The sequence below is a fragment of the Fringilla coelebs genome, assembly GCF_963513975.1.
Source record: "Fringilla coelebs genome assembly, chromosome: 2".
Taxonomy (NCBI): domain Eukaryota; kingdom Metazoa; phylum Chordata; class Aves; order Passeriformes; family Fringillidae; genus Fringilla; species Fringilla coelebs.
In genome coordinates this window covers 1,458,830-1,473,334 of record NC_140029.1, presented here as the reverse complement: position 1 = coordinate 1,473,334, position 14,505 = coordinate 1,458,830, and the positions used below count along the sequence as shown (strand labels likewise).

The 14,505-nt window shown below is 47.5% G+C and overlaps 2 protein-coding genes across 2 annotated transcripts in view; both read left to right on the top strand.

The window, feature by feature from the left end:
• MRPS6 (mitochondrial ribosomal protein S6) overlaps nucleotides 1–14,505 on the top strand; it is a 49,672-nt gene that overhangs the window by 11,753 nt on the left and 23,414 nt on the right. The gene's annotated exons all lie outside the window — the stretch shown is intronic.
• On the top strand, nucleotides 2,179–4,886 carry SLC5A3 (solute carrier family 5 member 3; the record flags this gene model as incomplete). The annotated part of the gene is made up of 1 exon (XM_084226911.1): nucleotides 2,179–4,886. The coding sequence occupies one exon, from the start codon at nucleotides 2,179–2,181 to the stop codon at nucleotides 4,324–4,326; it is 2,148 nt and encodes a 715-aa protein (XP_084083037.1). The 3' UTR covers nucleotides 4,327–4,886.

Below are 14,505 nucleotides of genomic sequence, written 5' to 3'. Positions count from 1 at the left end.
GACACAGTGGTGGATTTCTCCTTAAGGTTGAGGTTGTGGCTTGCTGGGAGCTATTTTTAAAATCTGTGAGGAGTTGCACGTTTTTACCTCAGTACCATTGCTGCCTTTAACACAACATGTGCATTTTCAGCCTTAACTCTCTTGGAATTTGAAATGGTTTTATTGACCCTTTAAACAAAGCCAATATATGGCAGGGATGCTAAACAGGAAACCAACCAAATATTAGAATATGCTATCAGGCTGTTTGTATTAATGATTAATTAATGGGGAAATGGGAGCTTCAGCCAGGGAAAGAACTGGAAGGGGATGCCTGGAGCTGATGCTTGTAGGACTTGTGAGATTTTATGGCCAGAAAAAGGACCCAGTGTTGGTTTTCTTGTGCTTTTACCAGTGGGTGGGAAAGAGGAGTGGAGTCAGACCCTGTTCCTCACCTTCTGTAATAATCTCATTGTTGCTACTAAAGTTTTGTGTTCTGATCTTTAGACTAAACCTGTTCTTTGCTTTGGTCATCCTTTCCCATGGCTGCTGGGTGTAGGAGCTGGAAGAATCTCGTGTCCATTAGAAGCCTTTGGGTTGCTACAGGGTGGGCAGGCCCTGGCACAGGGTGCCCAGAGCAGCTGGGGCTGCCCCTGGATCCCTGGCAGTGCCCAAGGCCAGGCTGGACACTGGGGCTGGAGCAGCCTGGGGCAGTGGGAGGTGTCCCTGCCATGGCAGGGGGGGCACTGGGTGGGATTTGAGGTCCCTCCATCCCAAACCATTCCATGATTCTGTGGTACTTCCCAAGGCACAAACAGGTGGGAGCACATCCCAAATCCATGAGGGAGCCACCATGCAGCTCCTCAGTGCCCCTTCCTCTGCCACCAAGCCTTCATTGTCCCCTTCCCTCCTCTTCCAACGGGTTTTGTTTCCTGATGAGTTTGGGAGCTGTCCAGTGGGATTGGGAATTCGGGAAGAGCGCGACAGGGAAAGCTTTTCCTCCGTACCTTCCATCCTCTCCATGCTGGGGTGGGAATGGATGCTGGAAGGGCATTTCCTGGCATCCTTCCAGCTGTGACTGCTGCCAGAACCCACCCAGTGTTCCCTCCTGTGCCTCTGGTGCTCCTACAGAACCCCAGGTGTGGGTATGCAAAGGGACTGGCCCTAAAGTGGGATGTCAGGTGGAGTTTTGCTTCTGCCACTTGCTGGAATGGGATGTTTTCTCCCCTTGGATCACATGGATGTGTATGGAGAGCTTTCCCAGTGAAAAATAACCCTGTGATTATCTGTACCCCAGACAGGAGCAAACTGGCTTCAAAACCTGCAGAATAACCTTGATTCTCCAGCTGTCTTGAAACGGATGTTGATTTTTGACAGTGCTGTGACCTCACTTTGATTTTTCTAGCAGCCAGCTGGTGTCCCAGGTGCTTTCCTGTGGTGCCAGGATCTCCCAGGATTTGGGGGATGCAGTGCAGGAAATGCTGAGCCAGGTTTGGGCTCCATAGCCATTGTTATTTGTTGGGTTATTTTAATTTTATTTTCCTGAGATTGCTTGGAAGAGGAAGATCTGGTTAGTGGCTTGAGAAGGAGACTTGTGAGACACGATAGTAAAGAAAAAGAAAATGTATTTTTGTTGCTTGCTGTGTTCTGGGGAATTTGGGTCAATCAATCCTCCCGAATGGCTGCGTCTCTGAAGGTACCTATAACCGTTGAAGTTGACTTGTGAAAGGCTTTTACCACTCAGCCCTACAAATATTGAATGATGTCTGTTATGGACTGCAGGAAATATAAAGGGGGAAAAATCTGTGGTGTTCAGTGATTTGTTTTACTACACTTCAAATTTTTTCTCATTACTTCATGAAATTCCTCTCTAATTCAATCTTTGTCTTTTGTCTTTGCTGCCTTGCAGGGTTGGTACAGTAGGCCTCACTAAACTTAGCTGCAACTAAGAATTTCTCCTACATCAACTGAGTTAAGGCTGATGCTCTTGTGGAATGTGGATTAAAAGTGCGTGCTAAGTTCCCAAATTTGAGAAGCGGAGAAAATAAATGTACCACTGCCACCAGCATCAGGACAGCAAACCAAGGGACAAAGAATTTGACCCGCTGTGTTGATTTTGGTTAAAACTGGTTCACGTGGTGCTTAAGAGACGTTGGCTGGGGGGCGAGAAGTGGACGTCAGCGAAGGCTTTTTGGTTGCAAAATGAGGGCTTCTTTGGAGCCAGCAGACATTGCCATTGTGGCCCTGTACTTCGTGCTTGTAATGTGCATAGGTTTCTTTGCCATGTGGAAAAACAATCGGAGCACCGTGAGTGGCTACTTTTTGGCAGGGCGTTCTATGACCTGGGTAGCTATCGGGGCCTCGTTGTTTGTGAGCAATATTGGAAGTGAACATTTCATTGGGCTCGCAGGATCTGGAGCGGCGAGCGGATTCGCCGTAGGCGCGTGGGAGTTCAACGCCTTAATGCTTTTGCAGCTTTTGGGATGGGTCTTCGTGCCAGTCTACATCCGCTCGGGAGTGTACACCATGCCCGAATACTTGTCCAAGCGGTTCGGAGGGCATAGGATTCAAATCTATTTTGCAGCGTTGTCTCTGCTTCTTTATATCTTCACCAAACTCTCGGTTGACTTGTATTCGGGGGCGCTTTTTATCCAAGAGTCCCTAGGGTGGAACCTCTACCTGTCGGTGATCCTGCTGATCGGAATGACGGCGCTGCTGACCGTGACCGGAGGGCTGGTGGCCGTCATCTACACGGACACCCTCCAGGCGCTGCTTATGATCATCGGGGCCCTCACACTCATGATCATAAGCCTCATGGAGGTCGGCGGGTTTGAAGAAGTGAAAAGGAGGTACATGTTGGCGTCGCCGAACATCACCTCCATCCTCCTGACCTACAACATCTCCAACACTAACTCCTGCAACGTCAGCCCGAAGCCCGACTCTCTCAAAATGCTGCGCGAGCCGACGGACGAAGACATTCCCTGGCCCGGATTTCTGCTGGGACAGACCCCGGCCTCGGTGTGGTACTGGTGCGCCGACCAAGTCATAGTGCAGAGAGTTCTGGCCGCCAAGAACATCGCTCACGCCAAAGGCTCCACCCTCATGGCCGGCTTCTTGAAGCTGCTGCCCATGTTCATCATCGTGGTGCCGGGGATGATCTCCCGCATCCTGTTCGTGGATGACATCGCCTGCATCAACCCCGAGCACTGCTTCCAGGTGTGCGGGAGCAGGGCCGGCTGCTCCAACATCGCCTACCCGCGCCTGGTGATGAACCTGGTGCCCGTGGGGCTGCGCGGGCTCATGATGGCCGTGATGATCGCCGCCCTGATGAGCGACCTGGACTCCATCTTCAACAGCGCCAGCACCATCTTCACGCTCGACGTCTACAAGCTCATCCGGAAGAGCGCGACCTCCCGGGAGCTCATGATCGTGGGCAGGGTCTTCGTGGCCTTCATGGTGGTGATCAGCATCGCCTGGGTGCCCATCATCGTGGAGATGCAGGGCGGGCAGATGTACCTGTACATCCAGGAGGTGGCGGATTACCTGACCCCGCCGGTGGCCGCCCTGTTCCTCATGGCCATCTTCTGGAAGCGCTGCAACGAGCAGGGCGCTTTCTACGGCGGCATGGCCGGGTTCGTCCTGGGCGCCATCCGCCTGATCCTGGCCTTCTTCTACCGCGCTCCCGAGTGCGACCAGCCGGACACCAGGCCCGGCTTCATCAAGAACATCCATTACATGTACGTGGCCACGGCCCTGTTCTGGATCACCGGGGCCGTGACGGTCGTGGTGAGCCTGCTCACGCCCCCGCCCACCAAGGAGCAGGTCCGGACCACCACCTTCTGGGCCCTGTGGAAGCGCGGCGCGCCGGAGAGCGCCGGCAAGGCGGAGCTGTACCAGGCGCAGGAGAAGAGCATCCTCAAGTGCAACGAGAATGCCAACCACATCATTCCCAACGGGAAGTCGGAGGAGAACATTAAAAACGTGAAGCCGGAGGACATCAACCTCCTGGTGACGTGCAGGGATGACAGCAACCCGGTGATCTCGGTGAGCCACTCCGAGGTGGAGACGCCCGTGGATTGTTATTCCAACGGACAGGCCGCCCTGATGGGGGAGAAAAAGCACGAGGAGGAGGAGGGGACTGACAACAGGGCGAGACATTTGAAATTCATAGATTGGTTCTGTGGCTTTAAAAGTAAAAACGTAAACAAGAGAGTGGTTCGGGAGGTCGAGGAGGAGACTGTTTGTTTACAAATGCTGGAAGAGACTCCAAAAGTTAAACTATTACTAAATACTGGACTGGTCTGTGTCTGTTCGCTTGGAATCTTCATGTTTGTCTACTTCTCTTTGTGAGTGAATAGTGAACTTTTAAGGGTATGGCTTAAACATACAGAAGTTGATACAGGTCTCTGGAGATTTTTGGTTTTTCCTTTCTTTTCAAACAACATAACCACAACCCAGGCATTGTTTACGCTATAATTGTAAGGTCAACTCAGCTTTAGCCTATTTCGAGACCATTTGAGATGTGTTGTCCTCCCTCTGCTGAAAGCAGAACCTGTCCTGTGGTGGCTTTTTCTCTTTTCCCTTTTGTGTTGGTTTTATTTTTTTTTTTTTTCCATTTGCAGTACTAACCTTTTGTTTTTCTGTGTATAAATATACCAAAGGCAGGCAGGTGGCTGTGTTTGAAGTCAGGCAGTTACAGCTCAGTCAGCATTAAGTGAAGATAACAGGTAATCAGTTACCAGTGTGTAAAATCTGAGTGATTAACGCTTTGTCAAAAGATTTTTAAGTGCAGAGCTGTGATGCACATTTATAAAATAACTGTATTACCTTGGCCAACTTAGCACTTTTTAATTGCACTCACTGCTTTTTTTCTTTTCTCAGTTTCTCATTTTTCTTCCGGCTACAACAGGAAGCTGTTTTGTCTCACTTTATAGCACTTAAAACATGATGGCTCTTAGCAGCTTTCTGCCTTTTTTTTTACTCTTTGTAAGGAAATTTTTGTCTTTTGATTTTTATCCACTGTAAATTCCATTACTGAAAAGTTTCTGTATTTAAAAAAAAAAAGAAAAAAAAAGAGAAAAAAACGAAAACAAAAATAAGCCTGGAGATGACAAACTGTCAGTGGAGGAGGACAAAAAAGAAATATTCTTTCTGTGGGGTTTTGTAGTATATTGAAATTGAAGAATCACAGAATTCTTGGGGTGGGTTTGGGATGTCCCTGGGCAGCTGTTCCAGGGCTCTGCCACCTCCATGGAAAGAAATTTTTCCTCAGGTTTGGGTGGAATTTCTTGAGCTTCAGTAAATGGCCAAAAGATTCATTCAGCCTCTCCACCCTCTGAACCTTTAGGACATTGTTAGGATTAGCTTCTTTTTAGGGAAAAATCCGTTTGTAGGTTCTACCATATGGGAAAAAGAGAACCATGAGGCTTTGCATGTCTTGAAAAATTGCTTTTCACCCTGCAGAAGGGTTTTCTTCTGCTGTGTCTGGGAGGAATCCCACAGGAGGAAGAGGAGGAAGCCCTGATGCTGCAGGGGGAGAACAACTGGGATGGCGAGGAAGGGGAAATGGGAGGGAGAGGTGAAAGTGCTCCTTGTTTTCCAGAGTACTTTTGCCCCACGTCTTCTCCCACTTCCCCTTTCACCCTGTCAAACTTCCTTTTTGTATTTTGAGGAATCCCAGAATCCCTGAGCTTGGAAAAGCCCTCCCTGGTCATTGAGTTCCAGCTGTGCCCAATCCCCACCTGTCACCCAGGCCAGAGCGCCACATTCCTTGGACACCTCCAGGACTGGGCACTCCAGCAGCTCCCTGGGCAGCCCCTTCCCATGAGTGACCTTTGTGAGAAGAAATTCCCTCCTTCCTTCCCTCCTTCCTTCCTTCCCTCCCTCCTCAGAAGGATCCTGAGGGATTCGGTGTCGGGAGAGGGGAGCGTGCGCAAATCTGTGTCGCCAATTGAGGTCTGTCCTGTCCTCAGGATTTTTCCAAAAACCTGAATTCCTCCCAGGCAGTCACAGCTATTTGTAGGTCTCCAGAGGATGTCCTGGATGGATGGATGGATGGATGGATGGATGGATGGATGGATGGATGGATGGATGGATGCCCAGGCAGGGATGAGCAGTTCCCAGCTGGGGAGGATGTGTGTGCAGCAGTTTGGTGCTCTCATCCTTCCCCAGGCCAAGCTGGGTCCTGGTTTTGGGAGCAGAGCCCACCAGTGTTAAACTCCTTCCCTCTCCAGGACAGAGTGGTCATATCCAGGCTTTCCATGGAAATTATTCCTCCAGTTGTCTTTGCTCCTGAGCTCGTTCAGGAGACCATGAACTGGCTGGGCCAAAATCAGGCTGAGGGACCATTGTGAGTGTTCACCAAAACCACTTCAGGGGTCCAGCACCATTTCCTTGGCACACAAACAAGAACCAATTCCTGTGGGGGAAACCTTTTTGTAGAGATGAGATTTGGGTCAGTCCTGCCTTTGCCTGCTGGAGAAAGTTTGCTTTTCCAGTGGTGCCATCCCCACGGCTTCTAGCAGATAATTCCCAATACATCTTTTCAGATAAAATGATTCACTTCTGGTTTTGGGGTGGTTTTGTTTGTTTTGGTGGTGTTTTTATATCACTGAATCTCATTCATTCCAAAACTTTGACCAGAGGCTGAGCTGCCCCGCTTTTCTCCACTTGGTTTAGTTGTTGCTGCTGGGAAGTAGAGCTACTTCAAAGTGGAAAACTTGGAGTGTTGTTGCAATATTTGTAGAGAGGAGCCACCTTACTTGGTGCTGATGTTGCTACCAATGGGACAAGACACATTTTCTTATGATTTGTGTGTTCACACTTGGTTTGGGAAAACGTTTAAAATCCTATTTAAGGGTGAAATCCTGGTGTGTGAAATTAATGGCATCTCAAGTTGTTTCGTGAGAGGGCTGAGCTGTGAAGGACAGTTTGATGTAAAGATGTAGGGAATTGTTTCCATACAGGATAAAATCATTTAGGGCAACGTTTGATCGTAGTGGGACGAAAAATAAATTGTAGAAGGTAAAGCTAATTCTCAGTCCAACAATATCCTCCTGAGCAGGCTGGGATGTGGCTCCAACACCTGGCTTGGCCCAGGGAAGGAGACTCGTGTCCGTTCGGAGCTGGGCACGATTCTGGAGCAGCTCCTGGCACTGGGATTCTGGAGCAGCTCCTGGCACTGGGATTTTCCAGGCTGCTCCTGGCCGTGCAGCGCTTTGCCACCGCCTGGGAAGCCAGGTTAGCTCAGGGACCCTTTGGCTCGGCTCCATCCCCTGTGCTGTCCCCAGGGTGCCTTACGCGGGCGGGCAAAGGCGCGGCTGGAGGAGGCGCTGCCCGCGCTCCTTCCGGCAGCTTCTCCCTGCTGCTTCCATCCCTCCCGAGCCCTTTGCTCCTCCGAGGGGACGCCTGGAAGAGTCAGGAGGCACAATTCCAGCGTCCTGCTTGGTCCCATCCGTGGGGAGCTCTCCTTGGCCGTGGGAGGGAGTCGAGTCCTTCGGGACTGCACTGCGGAGCCCCAGGTGCTCCATCTCCCGCTTCCCTTATCGTCCCTTTTGCTACACTAACGAGCTGCCACACTAATCACACTGCTAATTGGCAGGCAGGATCATCATGGATTATTAATCTGCCTCCCCACCCCATCTTCAGACCTGGTATTGTGAAGCTTTTAAGCAAATTCTTTCTCCAGTGCTTTTTCTCGTCAGGTGTTTTGTGTGCTCCTCTTCAGCCTCATTGTGTCGTAGAGATCCTGGAAGTTGCTGATGCTCTTTGCTGCATAAAACCACTTAATAAAAGGCCTTTATTATTAAATAAAGATATTCCTGAGGTTCCAAGCAAGCTGCCTGCTGGCAAGAAGGACCTTGTGTAGGAGAAGGGATTTTTTATAGCGTAAACAAGTCTTTGCTGAGGGGGAAGTTGGTAAATTTGGGGTTAAACACCCCTTTTTTGGTCCAGCAGAACCACAGAGTGTTTCCCACGATGGAATTTTGTTGCCTGGCCCCCTCCCCCTGGGTGGGGCTGGTTGTGCTTCTGTCTTGCAGCAATGGGTTTATTTATTATTGCCTTGAGCTTAGGATGGCAAGTCTTGGAAAACTGAGTTTGGAATGACAGCTTTTTTTCTTCTTGTTATTTCCCTTAACTTATTTTTTCTGGTAAGATATTTGAATTTTGCTCCTGGAAATGGTAGAAGCCTTTTATTTAAAAAAATTAATTAAAAAAATAAAAAAGAAGAGGCTTCTTGAGAGTTTAATAGTACATTTTGGGAGACTGATTTTATTTAAGTTGTTTTAAATGGCTGATTTGATGCTATTCTCTGCCAAAGTTTAGAAGTTTTTTTTGTTGTTGAATTTTTTTTTATATATATAATTTTTCCTGTTTAGCTTTTAGGGAAAGGCAACCGTGCAAGATTGTAAGAAATAAAAATGGCCTTCAGTATATTCCTTATATTGTGTATTTTTTACTTCTCCACTTGTGTGTTCCCTGATCCCAGAAGGGCCAAGATGAGACTTCTGATGAGAGTCATGAGCCCTGTAACCCAGGAGAGAAAAGGATGGATTTCTACGAGGTTACAGTGGAGGGGGCAGAGCCACCAGGGAGCTCTGCCAGCACTTAAAAGATGCTTACAACTTTAAAACAGCTTTATTTTTTTTATATATCTATTTTTTTAAATCCTGAGATAGAGGAGGTGTTGGGAATTGCTCCCTTTCAGAGAACAGAGACATGGAAGAAGCTGGAGTTGCCAAGCTCCAGCTTTCTCAAGGAAATCTTTGGATTTAGCATGTACAGAGAAGCAAAATTACTCATCTGTTAATTTGGTATTCTGTATGTTCTGTGCCCTTAAATGTAATTGTTTTGAAAATAAAACTAACCTTGTTACGTGATGTTAAAAGCAGACTTCTGTGCAATGTTTTAATTTTTTTTTGTTTTTTTTAAAGAAAATGTTTGTATATAATTAAATGGTTTAATGTGCTTTAATTGGCCTAAGGTAAAGAGTAGTCCTAGAATGTAAAACATATATAATTAGAATTTCTGATTTCACTGTGAGATCTCTGAACTCTTGGTTTTTTAGTTTTGTTTTTTTTGTTTGTTTTTTTTTTTCTTGCAAAGTGGTTTTGTTTTGTTTACAAAACACTTTCTCTTTGATTTCTTTCCTGGTGTTGGTTTCAAGGCATTTGCTTCACTTCTGTTCCAATCTTGAACTCATGGTATAGTGACATCTGGTGACACTTGGCATTCTCAGTTCCACTGTGTAAAGTCAGACACTTTGAGCAAAACTGGCGGTGAAATGACAATTCTGTGTCTAGGGATTCACGCTTTTCAAATGAGGTGGTTATAAAAATAGTTGCTGTGCAAAATGTTAGTAGTCTTCTTCAAGAAGAAAGCAAAATTTTCTAATCTCACTCGAGCAGTCTCTTCATTCATCATCTTCTTTTTTAAAGCACAGTGTCAAAGTGATGCTGCTTTACCTTGTATCTCTGAGAAAAAATGTTTTTTTAGATATCTGTGAAGTATTTTTGGGTTTTGTTGCTGTTGTATTTTTCTGCAGATTTTATATAAAATACCAGTTAATGAACTGCCTTTTTTCTGTTGGTTTTTTTTAACTCTCTAAAATACATTTCAGACCAAAACCAAATGATATCATATAGCATTTGAAACCTGCCTTTTTCCTTGTCCCTTGGTTGTTTTTTTGGAAATAAGCCAAATGGGCATGTAGATAAGATCACTATAATGGATCCAGGTCTCTTTTGGTAAAGTGTTATTTAAAGGTCTGTTAAGATCTTATAAGACAATATAATGAAAAAAAAAAAAACCTTTACTGTAGTAGGAATATAGATTTAGAAGTGTTAATGAGATTAATACAGCTTAATTATATTGTAAGTTGCTACTGTCCTTAATGACAAGCTTTTTGTCATAGAAACGATGTATGATAAATTAATTTTGGTCTAGTGCATAGAATTATCATATTGCTATCAATCTTTGAAGTAAATCTGATGCAAAATTTTCATAGTTAGCATTGCTGGCCCTGTGTATACTGTTCTTTGTATACTGTATGCATTTTATTTTGCCTCCTGCATTAGTCTTCAAACTAAAACTCTTATTAGAGAGTATTTGGATACTTTCAGACTGTGTTTCTTGCAGTTTACATTCCTTTACCATGGCATTTTGTCCTGTCTCAAAGTATTGTATGGAAATGTTTCAAACTTCTGTACAAAGTTTCAATAAAAATAGAGAAAAAAAAAAACCAAAAAAAACCCAAACGGACCAACCCACCAGAACAGAGAGTTTTGGAGTATTTTACTCTCAGTAAACCCTGTAGGTAAAGATGATTGCTGCTTCTCCTGCTTATTCCAAAAGCAAAGCCAAACTGGCTTCTTTGAGGCTGCAAGGAGACCTCCAGGATCCCAAATCCTGAGTTTGGCCTCTGGTTTTGGGAGGTGGGGCTGGGCTGGGCTGGGCTCAGGGCACAAAACAGGAGTGAACCCCCCTTCAGCCAAGGAATCTGCCAGGGTTTTGTGCAAATTTCCTTTTTTTTTTCTTTTGTCTTTAAAGATCCTGTTCAGTTGCTGCTTAAGCGGTTCTTGGGTGGGACCAGCACCTTCTTACTGATTCTGGAGTTAAAACATCAGCACATGCTGTGAGCAGAGCCCTGAATCTCCCACTTCCTTCTCCTCATCCCTGTCCCCCCATAAGAACTTGGGAATCATGAATTCCGTGTCCAGTGTTGGTGGTTCAGCAAGGGGAGGGGCAGGCCTGGTGTTAAATTAGGGATTCAGGTTCCCCTGGAGATGGGAGCTTGGCAAAAACTGTGGCAAGGCTGTTAAACTCAGAATTTGAACTGCAGACAAAACAAATTAACCCAAATTTTTCATTTATTCTCTTCTTTTGCCGCTGTGATGTAAAAGGAAAATGGAAATTTTCCTGTCGTTTGTTTCAAGGGGTGGATAAGAAACATTTTTTGAGAGGCAACTTTAGATTTGTGATGAAAAATAAGCATTTTCCTGCTTTACAAACTTGTTTGGGATTTGTGTTTTCCAGGAGGGAGCGTTTTCATGAGTTAACTATTAATTAACCAGTTCCCTAATGAGTTTATTAGGTGTTTACCCAGCGAGCAGCTTTCCAGGTCAGTGATTCTCAAAGAGGTTCAAGCAGCCTCTTTGTCAGCAGCTGGTTCTGTTTGTGTTGGCCCAGCCCCACTCCCCAGTGTCCTTCTCTTTCTTTGGGGTTTTGGGTTCCCCTGGCTGGGGGGGCTCTGGGATTTGTGTGGAAAATCCCACACAGGTGGTGCCAGTGGGGCCTTTTCCTGCAGGGAATTCCCTTCCTGGGACGGGGCTGCCTCAGTTTCCCTGAGGATGCTCTGGTGCTGGGAAAGGGAACGAGCCAGGAGGTTTCACCTCTGGCCCGTCTCACTTTAATCAGGTTGGACTCAGGGATTTGCTTTTTGGGTGTTTTGGGCTTCATTTTTGAGGTGTTGGTGGAGTGATAAAAGATAATTGAGTTTATGATTACAAGCTTTGCCAGCAGTGATTTTTAATATTTACCTAACTCCTGTTGTGAGACGGTTTTGTGTATCCCAGGATTTATCTGGGATAAATTCTGGCAAGATTGTCTCTTCACTTGGTGAAAACATTGTGACTTCCACCTTAGACCTTCTGCTCCAGAGCCAAGGATGCTTGTGTTCTGCAAAAGCAGGAGGATTTAAAAATGACAGCTGTGGTCTTCAAAAGTGCTGGGGAGGGTTTTTTACCCACCATGTTCAGCTTTATCTTTGTCCTGGCTCGTTGTCCTGGGGCAGCAGCGAGGATGGGCAGGGTGGGTGTCCAGAGCCAGCTCTGATCCCTGGCAATTCCTGTCCTGGAAGAGACAGATGGCTGAGACCAGCCTGGGTGGGGCAGGAGGGCACTGGCAGCTGGGCTGGGTGAGGAATTGTGTGTGCAGCAGGAGCAGGGCAGGGATTGTCCCTCTGGGCTGGGTCCAGTTCTGCTCCTGCAGGAGAGCCCTGGAGGGGCTGGAACGTGTCCAGGGCAGGGAACGGAGCTGGGAAGGGGCTGGAGAATTCCTGAGGGAGCTGGGAAGGGGCTGGAGAATTCCTGAGGGAGCTGGGAAGGGGCTGGAGAATTCCTGAGGGAGCTGGGAAGGGGCTGGAGAATTCCTGAGGGAGCTGGGAAGGGGCTGAGCCTGGAGCAAAGGAGGCTCAGGGGGCCCTTGTGGCTCTGCACAAGTCCCTGCCAGGAGGGGACAGCCGGGGGGGTCGGGCTCTGCTCCCAGGGAACAGGGACAGGAGCAGAGGGAACGGCCTCAGGCTGGGCCAGGGCAGGCTCAGCTGGGCCAGCAGCAGGAATTTGCCCATGGAAAGGGGGCTCAGGCCTTGGCAGGGGCTGCCCAGGGAGCTCTGCAGTGCCCATCCCTGCAGGTGTGCCCTGGAGGTGGCACTGAGTGCTCTGGGCTGGGGACAAGGTGGCCGTGGGGCACAGCTGGCACTGCCTGGGCTGGCAGGGCTGTGCCAGCACCAGGGATTTGGGGATTCTTTATTTCTGAGAAATTGGCTGATTTTCCACCCCAGCTCTTTCCAGAGCTGGGACAGGGACCCAACTGACCATGGGGACATCCCAGCCCCTGTGGTGTCATACCCAGTCTGTAAAACTGGGGAAGAATGAGGAAGAAGTGGAAATATTCCCTCCATGTCTTTTTTTCTTTGGATTTCAATATTTTTCCTTTGTACTCTTAATTAAGCTTAATGAACATACAAGCAAATTGATGAAATATATTCACATCAAAAAGTCATGGCAGGAACACAACTTGGAGTTCCTGGGGAGCTCTTTCTCAGCAAGTTCCTGATAAGGAGAATTTTGCAGTTTTACTTTGAAGCCCTTATTAGAATGTGTTGAGGTTGGAAGAGGAGTTGAAGTTTCTGGAGTTTCAGGGAAGGTGTTTAATTAATTCTGAGGTTTAACTGATTCTGAATTGATCCTGGCTGGAAGCTTGAGGACTCTCCATTGCTGGCAGTGCCCAAGGCCAGGTTGGACAGGGCTTGGAGCAGCCTGGCACAGTGTAGGGTGTCCCTGCCCATGGCACTGGATGATCCCTAAATCCCTTCCTACCCAAACCCTTCTGTGACATCATGGCCAATTGTTACTTTGACTGTTTCTAGAAATAAACCATTGAAATGACCCGAAATCACGGAGGATTTGGCTGCTGTTTATTTCAGATTTAAAAGGCACCTTTTTAGGCTTCTTTTTAGAAATTCTCAAGGCTTTCAGCTCTCTAAAATGAATTAAATTCAGTGTTGGGATTGAGGGTTTAATTTAACTGTGAGTTGGTATTTATAGAGTACTTGTATTCCTTAGATTTTAGTTTAATTTCTTCTATAATTTCCTATGATCTTAAAAGATGAGTTAAAAATTTTAAAAATCCATCACAGAATTAAATTCTTTGAAGAAGAAAGGTGGATTTGGGAACAGAAGAGTTCAGGCATCACTTGGAGTTTAAAAGTTGCTGTTCCTCTGCATCCAGGCCCGTGAGCTTTGTATTCACACCTGGTTCTTTGCCTTACACACCATCCAAATGTGATTAAAATCTGCTTTGAGGATGGGCTGCTCATTTTAATTCAGAAGTAATTTTGATCACTTCCCCCCAAGTTACTGTCGGTGACGTGCCTGCTGGAACCTTCTGTTTGCCATTTCTGGAATGTTCTCTCCTGCTTCTGTGTTCACTCAGTGTGGGCTGGGAACGTGGGGAGGTTGCACCTGGGGTTTCCCATTTCTCCTTTATTCTGTCTTGGGAAAATGGTTCAGAAACCATTTTCCCAAGAATGGTTTCTGGGAAACCATTCTTGGGAATACAGAAGATACAGAAACCTCTGTCCCTGCATCCTGCTGTCCCTAAAATCATCCAGGTCTGGGGCTCCAAGACAGGTGTGGGAATGTTGGGATGAGTCCAGAGGGGCTGGGAGGGCTGGGGGTGCTCACCTGGAGAGGAGAAGGCTCCAGGCAGAGCTCAGAGCCCCTGGCAGGGCCTGAAGGGGCTCCAGGAGAGCTGCAGAGGGACTGGGGACAAGGATGCAGGGACAGCACACAGGGAATGGCTGCCAGTGCCAGAGGGCAGGGCTGGGTGGGATCCTGGCAATGAGGAATTGTTCCCTGGCAGGGTGGGCAGGGCTGGGATGGAATTCCATCCCTGGATCCCTGGCAGTGCCCAAGGCCAGGCTGGACACTGGGGCTGGAGCAGCCTGGGGCAGTGGGAGGTGTCCCTGCCATGGCAGGGGTGGCACTGGGTGGGATTTGGGGTCCCTCCAACCCAACCCAGTCTGGGATCCCTCCCCACCCCTGAACTTCCAGGCAGGTTTGGAGGTTCTCCCCATTCCCCCTGCTCCATTTCCAGCTCCAGCCCAGCCCATTTTCCCCAGGGGTTCAGCCCAGCTCCCACATCTGTTGTTTCTTTGGAATGCTGCATTTCTCTGGATTTTGTCTTTTCCTGGCTGCCCTAAGTGGTTGTTCCCAAACTGGTGCTGCTGCTCTGGGCTGTTGATGCTTT